The 14,671-nt window shown below is 40.6% G+C and overlaps 1 protein-coding gene across 8 annotated transcripts in view; it reads right to left on the reverse strand.

Moving 5' to 3' along the window:
* MAST4 (microtubule associated serine/threonine kinase family member 4) overlaps window positions 1-14,671 on the reverse strand; it is a 286,598-nt gene that overhangs the window by 96,805 nt on the left and 175,122 nt on the right. For 2 of the 8 annotated variants that reach the window (XM_039566715.1, XM_039566714.1), the window contains exon 1: window positions 10,213-10,477. The exons of the other annotated variants lie outside the window; for them this stretch is intronic. In XM_039566715.1, the coding sequence (XP_039422649.1) occupies window positions 10,213-10,304 (92 nt within the window). In that variant the 5' untranslated portion in view covers window positions 10,305-10,477. Of the gene's footprint in view, window positions 1-10,212; window positions 10,478-14,671 lie in introns of those variants that run through there. 8 annotated transcript variants of the gene reach the window in all.

Raw genomic sequence — 14,671 nt, forward strand, 5'->3', positions numbered from 1 at the left:
TAATACAGAACAATGAGCCAGTTCTCAAACTCCAATCCTTCCTCTAACATTAAAAATGCCTGTAACTAAAAAATGGGATTTTTTTCATACTATCTTTTCCATGAAATTGGGCAACACACTTTCATAATTCTGTATCTTCCGTTCCATGCGTGCTTAATATACCTATTAAAAAAAAGAGCTTAAACTGTAACTTCAAATCATCTGAAACTTGGCAGATACTCTTATTCTACAGGCATATGCTACCCCCATACTAAAACAATGTCCAGCAACAAGTCATTGCATTAGGGTGCTGGATTTCTAACACGCACTGGGTGTTACCGCCACATGTCCCTGTCCATACTGCTTGTGCTTTACTTCATTCCTGTATTTTTTTTTTTTTTTTTGCAATGATCTAGCTGATTTACCTACAAGATAAACCTGGGAGCAGCTCTACAAATAACTTAAGAGTCTCCATCAACACGACCAACGGCACGCTTTTGCCTCCCACTGCACTACAGTCTTCCAACATCACCTCAGCAGGACACATTGCTTCATACAACTCCCACACCCTTCCATCTTTTCAGACAGTCTGTCACACCTAAGAGAGAAAAGCAGCACACAGCTTCCTCCCACCAAGTCCTTATACACATCCTACACTCCCACAGGGACCCGGGCCAAGCACTCCCACCACACAAAGAGGCCGTGCTGTCAGCTCATCAGCCAGCTTCCTGGGGCAGGTGTCTTTTAGAGAACACAATGCTATTGTTCCCTCAGTATGACTTGAAGGGAAAATTAATTTTTCCATACCAACTGAGGCAGAAAATGCCGACAGTCTTTTGGACCTCTCTTTAGATTGTTTTCTTCTATCATCATCCATGTGGTGGCCCTTGTACTGATTTAGGCAGCCACAGTCACAAAGAACATACTGAACACTTTCTGTGTTTATAAAGAGACTGGCCCAATGTCTCTGAGGCTGTTACTAAGGCTAGTGTGAGAGATAATAGCATCAGCAATAAATCAGCAGTGGTAAAACACAGCTCACTTAAGGAGCAACGAGAAACAAAATAAAGTTGCCCTGAACAGTGTCAAATTTTTCAGATTTTGCTAACTCATCAATGATTAAACAAACATGTCACATTGTCTGGGAGGGCCAAACTACTAAACCTCTAACACTGTTACTCTGTGTCTTGCTTCCTGTAGAGTGTCAGAAGGTGATCCTACTGGTTTCTTCTTGCCTTATAATTTATGAATCAGAAGAAGGAAACATATGATCGCTAAAAGGTATTAATTTGTAGATAATGCTGAATGTTTAGGTCTGACCCACACAAACAATTATATATTTTAAAAAGTAACCTAGTATATTCATATACACAAGTATGTTTTGTATTTCCTTTACAGAAAAAAAGGGAAAAAAAGAGAAAAAAATCCTGCTCTTCTAAGATTTGAAGAAGACACAGAAGAAATAATGTGAAGATACAATTTTCAAACTTAAAAAAAACCAAAAAAAACCAACCAAAAAAACCCCAAACCAAACAGGAAGAAGTTTCATTTTTCTGTTTTGAAATTTTTCCCACAGATCGAAATCAAAGCCTTACAAAAGATGATAATATTTTGACATTTGACAAGACAGAATAACACATCTGAGACACAACCAAGCAGTAAGGAAAAACTAGACAGAAGTGTATTTCCCAACAGACCTGTTCTCCAGTTACTCATAGGTCACAGATGGGGAGCAAATGCCTCCAAACACAACAGTTCAATCATCCAAACATGGCAGAAAGGCCAGGGATGAAACCAAATCACCCAGCCTCAGGTAAGAAAAAAATATACAATGCAAACTTCCTTTAAAAAAGTGTTATATATTTTCTCTGTTTGTTATGTGGGTAATGCAAAAGGAAGATGCTGTGGTAGGACGAGATGGTTCAGGGAACTGACATAATCATCCGTTTGCGTGGGGTGTTCGTAGACAAGGTGAATAGAGCATATTGGACTTGTCTGACTGCTTTTCCTTCGCCTATTACAGCACTTATGGAAATTCCCTTGACATACCCATGTGTAAGAATGAGCTAAACAGGCCTAGAGTCACTGAAAAGGCTAATCTATAAAACAAACATACACAATCTACTTTTTGTAAGTTAACTCCAAGAGGGTTAACAGTGTTAATACAAAGGATATTTGTTAATGACAACTTCTCACTGAACAGCACTCTCTGATGAAAGAGATACTAATCAAACATCCTCCTTCCAGTTTCCCAAAAAGGGAACCAAATAAAGCCATGTATAGATTTACATTATGAAAACCATCCTGAAGACAAATTCTGGTAAACACCAAGACAGCTGTTGAGAGAAATATGTCTGATTTATCCTTATCATCAGTATATAACTTCTGTGTCATCAAGGACTGGATTGTTTGGTTCATGTCAGAACTATGCAGAATCTGTAAAGGTATCTTTATCAACTGAAAATTCTAATCACGATTTTTGCTTTTTCTCAGTCAGCACGGACTGCAATCAACAGGAAACACCCACGACGCAAGGCAGAACTTCACTCTGGATGGTTAGGTTCATTGATATTAACCAAAACACTGTTTTATTAAATGACATATCTGTTACAAATTTTTCTGTCAAGAGAATAACCAGGGAATCTACATATTATGGAGATCCACGTCCTGTGATTGAATCACAACACTTTCTCTTCTACAATCCTCCTGTGAAACTTTCATCTCTCATACTCCATTTGCTCTCCAAACTTCCTTTGGGGCCAGCTTCCCTCACTGTTGTTTAGCTATCCATAGTGCAAAAGATGCTTCATGGAGCCACTGATAAGCCATCTCTGGGAGGCATTGATAGCATCTCTAGTCAAAATATCACAACTTGGCTGGAAGAAGGTCCTGGCTTCCAGTTACACAAACCTCTCTGTGTGCATGAGGCACACCTGTAAGTTCTCATTCCATTAGACTTCAGCTTGAGTTTGAAGAGGGAGGTTTCAGGGTTAAAGTACATACTTCGAAAATACAGTATTCTTAGGACTACCTTCCTTTTGTTTTCCATTGTTGAGGTTTCTGTATACTTTTACTTAGGAACACCTTTCCAGAACATTCTAGCATCTCATCTAATAAGTGATAATAACAGTAGCTCCAAAAGGAGTTTAAGAGTAGGAAGAACTTAAATTAGAAGCCAATTCATTATACTCAGATTTATTAAAGGAAGTTCACGTAGTTCAAACCACTATACCCATCTTCCCTATAAGAACTTCAGGGCTTATAACTCATGCTTAGAAACATCATATTTAAGTGTATTTCAAAAACAAAGTAAACACTTCTTACAGAAATCTGTATCTGATTAATAGCTTTAATGAAACAAGTAATTACCATATAAACTCCTCTCTTCCAAGGATGCATGAAAAAAAACCACCAACAAACCAAACAAAAAATGCAGTGCGTTTTTTTCACATATCAAATCTATCTCCTGTGAGAAGTGGGACTCTGTTCATAAGCCTATGACAAGTTTCATGCAGGATGGGGGCCCAGCAACCCAGAGAGGGAAGACTGACAAGGCACTGTTCCCAAATGCATGCAAGAAAGCAACCAGGGAAAAGAAGTCTACCTACTACTTCCTCAGTTACGCATATCCTGAATGCCTCTTAAAACAATCACAGGTGACAAGTACCAACATTCAAACAAAGTAACTTTCAATTTATTAGCTCTCTTAAGGTGAGCTCCAGACCAAACTAATATCCACAGAATTACCTCAAAAAACAAAAAAAACCCACCCAAAACAAAAAACACCACCAACAAACAAACAAACCAAACAAAAAAACCCAAACCAAAAACTAACAAAATGCACACATATAAAGCCATTTCCTTACCTGCAAGCAGTGCCTCATTTTACATAATTTTCAACTTTTTTTTGAGGGGAGAAAACAAAATTCACAGTGGGTAGCCTTTTAAATTTTTTTCTTTGATACATTATTTTAAACACAGGCTAAAGGCAAATGATAGAGATCAAAAGCTTTAAAATTTCACAATGACCATAGTTGGTGAAATTGCAAAAGTTCAAAGGAAAAGTATCCTCTGAAAGGTTCTCAAGAGAAAATCCAGGAGCCATCACTGAATGTGACACAGCCTGTTGAATAAGGCTGAATCAAAGATATGTGAATTTTCTGATTCTCCTCAAATATGCATATTTCCTGGTGCCATTCCAGCCATATTTCCTGGTGCCATTCCAAACAAATCTAGTTCCTACTAAACCTCTTCTAATGACATGTAACATGACAGCCCAATCTAGGTCTACAGCCTATAGATAATGTGACAATATACACAGAACTACTGCATGCAACAATCAGTTTTACAAAATTTTCAGTGTGGTCCATTTAATAAACTTCATTTCAAATGTCCAACTTAAATCAGTTAGCAGTATCTTCACATTCTAAACACAGTGGCTCAAAATATTGAGTGATTTAATGTCCATAACCTACAAAATCATTACCATTCCTGCACTACGACATATAACAAATTCATAGAATCACAGAATGGGTGAAGACCACAGTGGGTCATCTGGTCCAACCTCCCTGCTCAGGCAGGGTCATCCTACAGCACATGGCACAGGATTGTGTCCAGGCAGTCCTTGAACATCTCCTGTGAGGGAAACTCCACAACCTCTCTGGTCAATCTGTTCCAGTGCACGGTCACCTGCACAGTGAAGTTCTTCCTCATGTTCAGGCAGAACTTCCTGGGCATCAGCTTCTGCCCATTACCTCTTGTCCTACTGCTCAGCACCTCTGAGAAGAGCCTGGTCCATCCCCTTGAAACCTACCCTTTAGATACTTATACACATTAATGAGGTCCCCTCTCAGTTGTATCTCTTTGAGGCTGAACAGGCCCAGCTCCCTCAGCCTGTCCTCATAAGAGATGCTCCAGACCCCTCATCACCTTTGTAACCTCCACTGGACCCGCTCAGGAGTTCCATGTCTCTCTTGTCCTGAGGAGCCCAGAACTGGACACAGCTCTCCAGGTGAGGCCTCACCAGGGCTGAGTACAGGGGCAGGATCGCCTTCCATGACCTGCTGGCAATGCCATTCCTAATGCCCCCCAGGATACCATTGGCCTCCTTGGCCACCAGGACACTCTGCTGGCTCATGGACAGCTTGGTGTCCACCAGGACCCGCAGGTCCTTCGCTGCAGAGCTGCCCCCCAGCAGGTCAGCCCCAGCCTGTGCTGGTGCCTGGGCTTGTTCCTCCCCAGGTGCAGGACCTGGCATTTGCCTTTGCTGAATTTCAGTTGGCTCCTCTCTGCCTCAATTCATCAGAAATCTCCCCTGAAATCCACTTTTCTGACCATCATTTCCAGCTTTGACAAAGAGCTACTAGAGGCAAGCCCATCAATCGGTATGTGCAGCCACACAAGTTGGTACACAGCTTATCACTGACAAGTTTGAAGCTCTCTGAAAAGAGGTGCATCAGAAGAGGCAACTATTAATCAGTGCATGGGTGAGCTCCTGTGTGATTAAAAAAACATTTGAGAAGGATGAGCCAAAGACTAATACAGCAAGAGCTGTAATGACTGCAGAACATCAGTAGCAGATGTAAGCAAAATACAACAGACTGAATTTCTGTGCGCTGAGCCTAGACCATGTCCCAACAACCACAGCTCATGAAGGGATGTCTGAGCTACTGTCCTTTAAATTCTCTGCGTAAGAAAAACAAAGATTGTCTCCTAACGTGTCACAGCAGACATTAACCATGACAGTGGGGAAAAAAAAACCAATTACAGCTTCTTTCAGCATGTTCCAGCATTTACCTATGGTTTTTTTTTATTTTGCTCATGTTTCAGCTTTCCTCAGGCTTTCTACAGTAAGATCCTTTGGTGACTTCCTAACGATCTTGACATAATTCTAAAAGAATAACATTTTATCAGAGTGAAAACAAAGCAAAAAATAGGAACATGACCAGATGAATCCCTGCCAGTCTGGCTGAAGCTAAAAAACAATGTTGGCTCATTCAGACTGTAAGCAGAACTTGAAATACATTAATTACCTGAAGAAAAAGATTGGTCAATTAAACAAACCAGAATAAAAACAACACATTCAATTTGACAGTGAGACTGTAAAACTATCCCCCAAACACACAGCCTTTATTGTGAATGAAAGGAAATACAACTACCAAGATACATTAACACTCCACTAGGTAGTAGAGAAAGCAATGGGATCATTAGTCCAGCAGATTAACTTCTAACAAAACATATTCAATGACAGTGTGTTTGGAAGCACAGATAGTCTGCACAAATGTACTTCTTAATCCCCCCAGTTTTAGGAATAACAATCTTCTTTGAACTTACTCAACATCTGTTAGAATAACAGCTCATCTCTCTTGCATGTAGGAACTAAGGTGAATGAAGAGAGTTGAAAGTAAAGAAATGGTGAAGCTCTTCAAATTACCACACTCCCAAACATACATTAAAAACAATACAAATGCATCAAAAAGAAACACTTTGTTAAAAAAGTCTGAACTGATGGTTACTGTTACGTAACAGGAGTAAAATAACTCAATTGGAACACATCTTCAGCCGACATCAACATAATTAAATACTTTTGTGGCTGTTTTTATGTAAGTGTGGTTGGTTTTCTTGTATTATCAACAGGACCACTTTTAACACCTGTTATTAAATAAAACAATCCATTTATAATATAGTTACTTATAGTATACTGTGTTGACAAAGTTAAAAAGAAAGGTCTACATAAAAACCAACAGCAAGAGTTTACATTCTCATTTTAACATCACTGTACCTATTCAAACTACCAAACTAGAGACATTCAAAAAACCTGCTTTTCCAGGAAGCATGCTGTCCCAAAACTAATACAACTACAACAAAGTTTGACTACTCTGTTCTCTTTCCAATAAAAATGATAACTTTCAGCTGTTTTTAAGGTTTCAGAAAGGTTATGAACTGTCAGAACACATACTTGATGATGGATGAATATTTTAATCTCATATCATGAAAGACTCACTAATACTTCAGTGACTGTACACAAATAAAATGAAGTTTCAACACTAATCATCTATGAGTCTACTTTGGCTCAGAGGCAACTGGGCAAGCATTCATGAATTTCACACCTTTGGGAAAAAAAATCCCACTCTGACTCAAAGGAAGAACAATTGTACTAACATTGTTTAAGTGCAACTACCATAAAGAAGCAAGAGAAGAGGACACCCACAAAAATGATCACTGGTTTGTTGGTTTTGTAAAAGATATGCAGACAAAATCAGACACAAAGAGTGAAAATGTCAGAGAGAACCAAACAAGTATCATAAAACAAAGCAGAAAGTAGTGATTTTTCCATGTAAAAAGAAGTGTATCTGCACACATTTATCCATTTGTCAATCTACACAGCAATTTCTATAAATAGATCTCTACACATAGACCCTCCCACTCTCACTCTAGTTCTCTTTATGGTGGCACACATATTTCTTCAGTGTAAGAGCACATGGTATAATCCATGGCATTTACAGTCTCAGGGATTTTGAATAACAAATGCCTCCAATTTATAATTGAAGATAGTTTTTCTACCTGCCAGTCCTGAAAACCTACTCCAAGACTTGAAAGTCAGGCTGTGATATTTCTTATTCAGGTATCACTTCCCAAAGAGCTGCTGCAACTAACAGCTAAGCCTACTGTTGGAAAGCTGCTCCTGAAGGAGGCTATCTCTTCACTGTTTACTTCTTAGAACCTCAAAGAGAGATAAATGATTACATCAAATAAATCTGTACAAAGAAACAAAATTCATTCAGTACTAGCAGACAAGTTTCATCCCAAGTATCAAGAAAGTAGGATAGCGCTTACAGAAACAATAGGGTCTAGCAGGCCACAATAATCTGGCAGCATAGGTAAAAATAACTGAACAGCCAAAAGGAACATAACTGAGAGGCAAAATTCCCAACCAAACCATAGAATTACTGCTCTTAAATTGACAAGCAGTCCCAAAGCCAACTGTGGATACAACCAGAAAAAAACGCTTCTTCAGAAGTTTTCATGAAGCACCTAGGCATGCACCAGGCTAGACAAGTTTCATAGGCAGTCTAACTATTAAGAAAAAACCTCTCTTGAATCAGTGGACCCAAAACTTTCACTTAAGCCCAGCAGGAGATTCAGATGACAGGAACTAGACTCCCTTCAAGTCCTACTCCGTAACCTACTCTTTAGGCATCTAAAATGCCTGGGAAGCTGCAAGACATGAGCGGCGACCAGCAGCACTCTTAGAAAGAAAGGGAAGGCATCCTGTGGCAAGTTAAGCAAAGTAAGCAGCTATGCTTCTAGTCTTCACATGCAGCTACAGCTACAGCTGACTGAGCCTGTGAAGACAGTGCAGGAGAGATACAGCATAGAACACATAAACCCAGCTAGTACCTTAATTAATCCAAACCCATTTCTACAGCAGAGCTAGGAGAATCTGCGCTGTCCATGCTGGGTTTTATTTTTCTGACAGTTTCATTGCTCTGTAAGTTTTATACCTTACATTAGTAAATGAATTATGAGTATAGGGGGGAGAGGGCAGGTCCACCTTTACGAAGAGAGCTGAACAAGTGTGTGGACAGCATTTCCCAAGAGACATCAACACAGCAGATTCTAAGTTCCCACCACTCAGAAGATAAAACTAACCTGACAACAGAGGGTTATCTGGGCCCATTAAGAGTAAGTAAGCAGCCTTGAAATCCCACTGCCAGCTTTTTCATTTCACAGTGCTGTGACACACTGATTCGGCTACACAGAGGGAACTAAATACTGAATATCTCTATAATACATGAAACATAACTGCATATATGGCATGTACTGTTCACTGATATACCATACACGTGATACACTGAGACAATATTCAATGCTGCTTTAAAAAGTCTTTCAAATATTTCAACAAACCTAGTATTGCATTAAATATGTTTGAAAAGCAGGACAGCATCCAAATATATAAAACAAAGAAACCAGTGGTACACATTTATTTCAAGCTTCCTGTGAAAACTATGAAGTCTCTCTCCTCCTCAACCTGCCACACAGCCATACATTTATAAAAGTCTTCACACAGTTACAAACCCAATATGAGTAAGAACAGTGAAGACAACTTAAAAAACCCCAACAGAAAAATGTATAAGGTGTATTTGGATTCTCAGTTAGTGCTGTGTAAGAACAAAAAATTATTTACAAGAGAGGGATAATAATTGTAATATAACTCAGCATTTTCAGCTACCCAAAGTAGGGGAGACAAAGAATAGATATTTACTGAAGAAACAGTTTTTTCATTGATGTAAAACAGGCCATTTGTTTTTCCTATTTTAAACTTTCTGCCATTAAACAGATAGTCATTTTCTTCCTTTTGAAAAAAAAATCAGACCATAAATGCCTCAGGCTTAAGAAAAACCAACTTTGCTAAGCCTCTATCCTGCTTGCTTTGTGCCAGCTTTTTAGCCAGAAGAAGAAACATTTTCGCACGTCCTCCAAAGATAACACATAAGCCAGTACTCAAGGTAGTTTCACAGTCAGAAGCATATCATAATTTACCACCACACCTGGTACGTCTCAAAATGGCATACGAGGTACTAGTGTACAAAGTTACAAACTTCTATACATTTTTTCTTTTCCTTATGATAGGGACATATACTTATCCAAAAGGACCACCACAGCACAAAAAATGACCATGATGTGAAAGCTTGTCAGTCTTTTGCCATGATGGCACAACCCTTTAACTTTTACTCAGCATTTACTATTTCCAAGCCTTTTTTCCCCCTTCTCACAATAATGAAAATGCTACAAAAATAAAAAAGGCCATTCCTGTACTAATAAATGTCAAGCTAGCCTGTTTAAAAAAAGTACTTATGCAAACCTGTCCCTTTAAGAACACCGAACAAAGCAGGCTATCTTGAGTTGCCCATATAAAGAATATCTGCTCCCAGTAAAAGGTCGAACACTTGAGAGTGAATACTGAAAGTGTCTTTAAGGGGGGAAAAAAGGAGGATGCTGGAAGGGCTGGAGAAAAGAAAACATAAATGGAGGTAGAGTAATATGCAGCGCCTGGTTTAAAAAAACCACCACCAACGGCCTCGCAAGGAGAGGCTCTCACCGCTGGCAGCAGCTCCAGACCAGGAGAAGTCAGGAGGCCGCGGGTCCCGACGCCTTCCCAGGGCCCTTCTGCCGGGGAGCAGGAAATCCAGCGCCCGCTCCCGCGCACCTGGAGCGGCCGGCCTGCCTTACCTCTGAGTCCGCCGGAGCCGGCTGCCTCGCCGCAGGTGGGGCAGCGTGAAGTTGGAAAGGAGCGTCCAAAAACTGGGATCCGACATATCCATTTCTCCGCGTTGGAAAGCTTAAAAACTCAGTGCCATAGTACGACGAGTAAGAGGAGGAAGGGACAGCAACCCTGAGAGAGAGAGAGAGGGGGAAGCCAACCAGCCTCCGAGGGGGCGGAAGGAGAGCAGAAACAGGAGCAACTCGACCCAACAGAAACTTTTCCGTGCGGCTGCTCCGCGGGCGCCGCCCCGCCCCGGCCATTGGCGGCCGCGCAGAGGCCGCGCCGCTCCGCCCGCCCAGCGCGGGTCAGAGCCCCGCCCGTGGCCCGCGGCTCAGCCGGCACCCGGCACAGCCCCTGCGGGTCGGAGCCGCCCGTCGGATGCGCTCGGACCTGCTGGGAACTGTAAGCTAAAGACGGATCAGTACGCTCGCTGCAGTGCACAGTGGACGTGTGTCACTGCCGTGGCTTCTGCCTCTCCCGGGAGAACTGACGGTACAGGTACTTAATTACCGCTTGTCACACTGGCTACCTGCCACTCCAGACATCAGGCGTTTGCCACGGAAAGCTGGGACACCTGCCTCCCTCCATTGCCAGCTACCTCTTTTGAGAAAGCTACCCTGAAGCACAGGTTGGCAAAAGAAGGGTACAGAAAGGCTCTGAGTACCTTTCCTACTCATAACAATGACCTAATCCCTCAGGTAGTTCGACTCATTTCCTCCATTTCCTCCTTCCAGCTTTCTTCCTTTGCTTTCCGCTTTACCCTTCCCCAGCTGCCTCCCAGCTCAGCTGGTTTGCTTTCTTGACTCCCACCACCCAACGTTCCACCTTCACTCCTCGTTTTAGCCTCACTGTCCTCAATCTTTTTATACTTAATTCCAGCACCACTCTCCAGCTCTCTGCTCTCTCCCTCTGCAGCTGTCTAGACTAGCATTTTTCCTCACATCTCTGCAGTATGCAAATAAATGTGTTTCTAAAATTACTACTCTACTACCTCGTCATTCTGTAATGTCTTAACTCCAGCTGCTGAAAGCAATGATGGTCAGGTATAGAAAGACATAGTGTGGATTCAGAAACTAGGAGGTTTCTTTTAATGTACTTTAAAATTTCCATTTTGTTTATCTGAGGGTCACAGAGCAGAGCGGGAAGGGTTCATATGACACTTGGGATGAGACAGCACTCATTAGACAGCTCTCACTCTAGGTTAGCACCAAAGGCCTTACTATAAATCCCCAGCAGACACCATTTACTGACATGCCACAGTAAATGTCAGTTTAACATTGATCAAACATAAAAGAATCATCAAACACTTATAAGACATCTTAATTTTAGAAGAGACCATTTCCATGTAAGAAGGTAAAACAGCCTCATCTAGGTCTCAGGTCAGATTTTCTTGAACAAGGAAGGCTGAAATAGCTGCAGAAGCTGGTATGTGGGCTGTTGTCCATTTGTGCCCCACAGGAGGGCACTTCCCAGCATGACTGCTCTTTTTATACCTCTCCATTAAGACTGAGTATTCACCTCTACTGCAGCCAGTAAAAGAAAAATTCTCATCCATTTATTTTCACTTTGAGGCATGCCTGAGCATACTGAGCATGAAGTTTTAAAGGTTCAAATGAGGGCAAGCATGGCTGACAACACTCCTTTCTTAAAACTGTTTAAGAAGGAAATTCTCAAAGATCTACAAAACTACCAAGAAACACCTCCCCCACAAACTCCGTAACTTCATCATCTCTGCTACATACACAAGTTTTTGCCTGTAATCAGCGTGTTTGGAGACAGAACAGTACACAATCCTGAAACCAGGGAATTACACATAACTGATACTGAACAGCACTAGCTAAATATTAAAACAAAGTCTTCCACCTATCACACAGGAGAAGTTTCAGTGTCCTCACTGCCCTGCAAGTTCTCCCCTGGCCTTATTACTCTACCTAAGGGGCAGTTAAGAGTTACAAAAGCAGTTCATTTTCTATAATTCAGTCAAGCACATCATTTGTGGGGTGATCATGTAACATGGAGGTCAAACTTCATTTCACATTAAGGCAAAAAATTACCAGTCTTTTCTGTTTCAAGCCCAGGACAGTAACTGAACTCATGATTTCTTTGTGAAAATCTCTACCACTTCATCAAAATGATGTGAAGCCTCCAATTCTGAAATAGACCCTAAAAGCTTTTAAAAATTAAGCAAGACTAGCCTATCATAATGTTGGCAAAGACCCACCAGAAAAAAAGATGATTGCTGCATGAAAGTTGACAAATTCTGGTAGAAGAAAAGCTTAACCCTTCTGTGTACAACCAGACGAGATTACAACAGCCGTTACACTGATTTCATTATCTGAAAAGCTGGATTTTTGCAAAAGCAGAAAGGATAAAAAATAGGATAAAAGAAAGGATAAATTCTAGGCAACTGTTTCTGTCCAGATATAGCAACAGAGGATATCATAGTGTCATGGTTTTAGGAATGGTGTTCCCCAATTTAGTACTCCTGCTGAGACTCTACAAAGCATATCACGCTCACTTCCCTCTCCCCCTCCCCCTCCATGCCCCTTCAGCAGGATGGAGAAGAGAATAGAAGACACAAAGCATAAAGATCACAGGTTCAGGTAATAATAACTTACTGGAAACAAGATTAAAAAAAGAACAGTAACAGCAACAATTCTCACACCCCCGAGAATACCTGACTACTTCCTCCACCATGCTACCCAACCTAAAAGAGAGCCTTTTCCCCCATCCCCAGAAAGTCACATGAGATGGCATAGAATAACCTCCACGTCCTAGCCATGCCCCCTTCTGGCTACTGCAAAATTTAACCCTGGCCAGAACCAGGACACATAATAACAATTAATGGTGAACACTGTTCACTTCAAACAGTGGTTTGATGGTCAAATCCCTTGCAATTCTGTCTCTAGATCCTGCACAGACTATTCACAAGCAATAGCTCCCCAAATTCCATGACCTGTAGATCCAAACATAACTTCACCTTGGCTTTCTGTGCACAATTACAAGTACGCACAGTCCTGCTAATCAGTCATGCTGTTTGTAGCATGGGCTTGAAAGCAAGGAGACTCGAATAATTATTTTTCTGAAGTGCTTGCTGGACATACACATATTAAGGCACTACAGAGACTTTGACAAAGGCATGAAAATGAAGGGGGTAGCTCTAAGAAGTCCATCATTGTCCCACAACAACCCTAGAAAAATTACATGTTTCATAAAGCAAAGCATAGGCTTTATCCTTTAAGAGCACAACATGTAAATGGTGGTGAAGACTTTGCAATGCCTGTCAATAAACAACATAGTTTCCAAAGCGGTGTCTGCAGTTTGTGACTTTCCATGACACAGAAATGCCTGATTTCAAAGCAAACACCTCAAGGGAGAGTGAAGTTTTGCATCTTATTAGTACTACATAGATGCTAAGAGGACATCTTCTCTCCCCATTTAGTGAGCTCAATCAGCTCAAGGAAGGACATCCCAGGACCAGACCCAGTATGAGGGATGCAGACAGGTCATGCAGAGAGGCAGGGGCAGCAGGACCACTTCTTTTGCAGTGTCTGTCCATAAAATTGAAGCCTCTTTGACTATCGATACTGATAATGCTGCTCAACCTTTAAAACACAGGTTCAACAGATGTATTTTGTCGTGTTCCTTCAGGCACTGCAATTTACTTACCTCTGCCATGTACAAAAGGCAAAAAAAAATTAATAAAGATGATAATGTCTTAAAAGTATCAAAATCTGAAATTATTAGGAACAGATCTATGTCATACTGATAAATGCATAGTTGACAATTACCTACAGTTTTCCTGCAACAAAATGTTATTGATATGTTCAGCAACTTTACCCCAGTATCCAACTAAAACAGAATTCTGCAGTTGTCAAAAAGAAATAAAATAACAAAGTTAAGAACCTGCAAACATCCTTAACAGCATATGTTGCTTAAGTTATTGTCTATACAGCCACTTGCAAAACAACAAGCAACTCAAACTTCATCTCTTAGGAGATGCTTTACTGTAGAACTTGGGTAATGACTTTTATTTATCACGAAGAGTTACATAAGCTAGCACATAACAAAACAAGTTATAAGGATCATTAAGTTTTCTCTTTTATATTCACTTGAAGATAAAAAACATCACATCACTCAAGTCAGAAAAGGTGCCTGATCTACCCTTGCTTTGAAGATTACATTTCCAAAAACAAACGTACAAAAGGCATCCTTAGAAAAGCCTCATTCAATATGAGAGAAAAAAAAATTCAAAATGTCAACATTTACTTCAGTAATTAACATCAATAAAAATTCTTCACCAGTAACTTTTTAATTGTGTAACACTCATTACTGATTTTAAGTACCACCATGAAATACTACTTAAGGAAGTTGAAAGTGCATCTTTAAAAACCACAATGCCATACCAATGCTAAATCAATATTT

Source organism: Corvus cornix, chromosome Z, assembly GCF_000738735.6.
Source record: "Corvus cornix cornix isolate S_Up_H32 chromosome Z, ASM73873v5, whole genome shotgun sequence".
Taxonomy (NCBI): domain Eukaryota; kingdom Metazoa; phylum Chordata; class Aves; order Passeriformes; family Corvidae; genus Corvus; species Corvus cornix.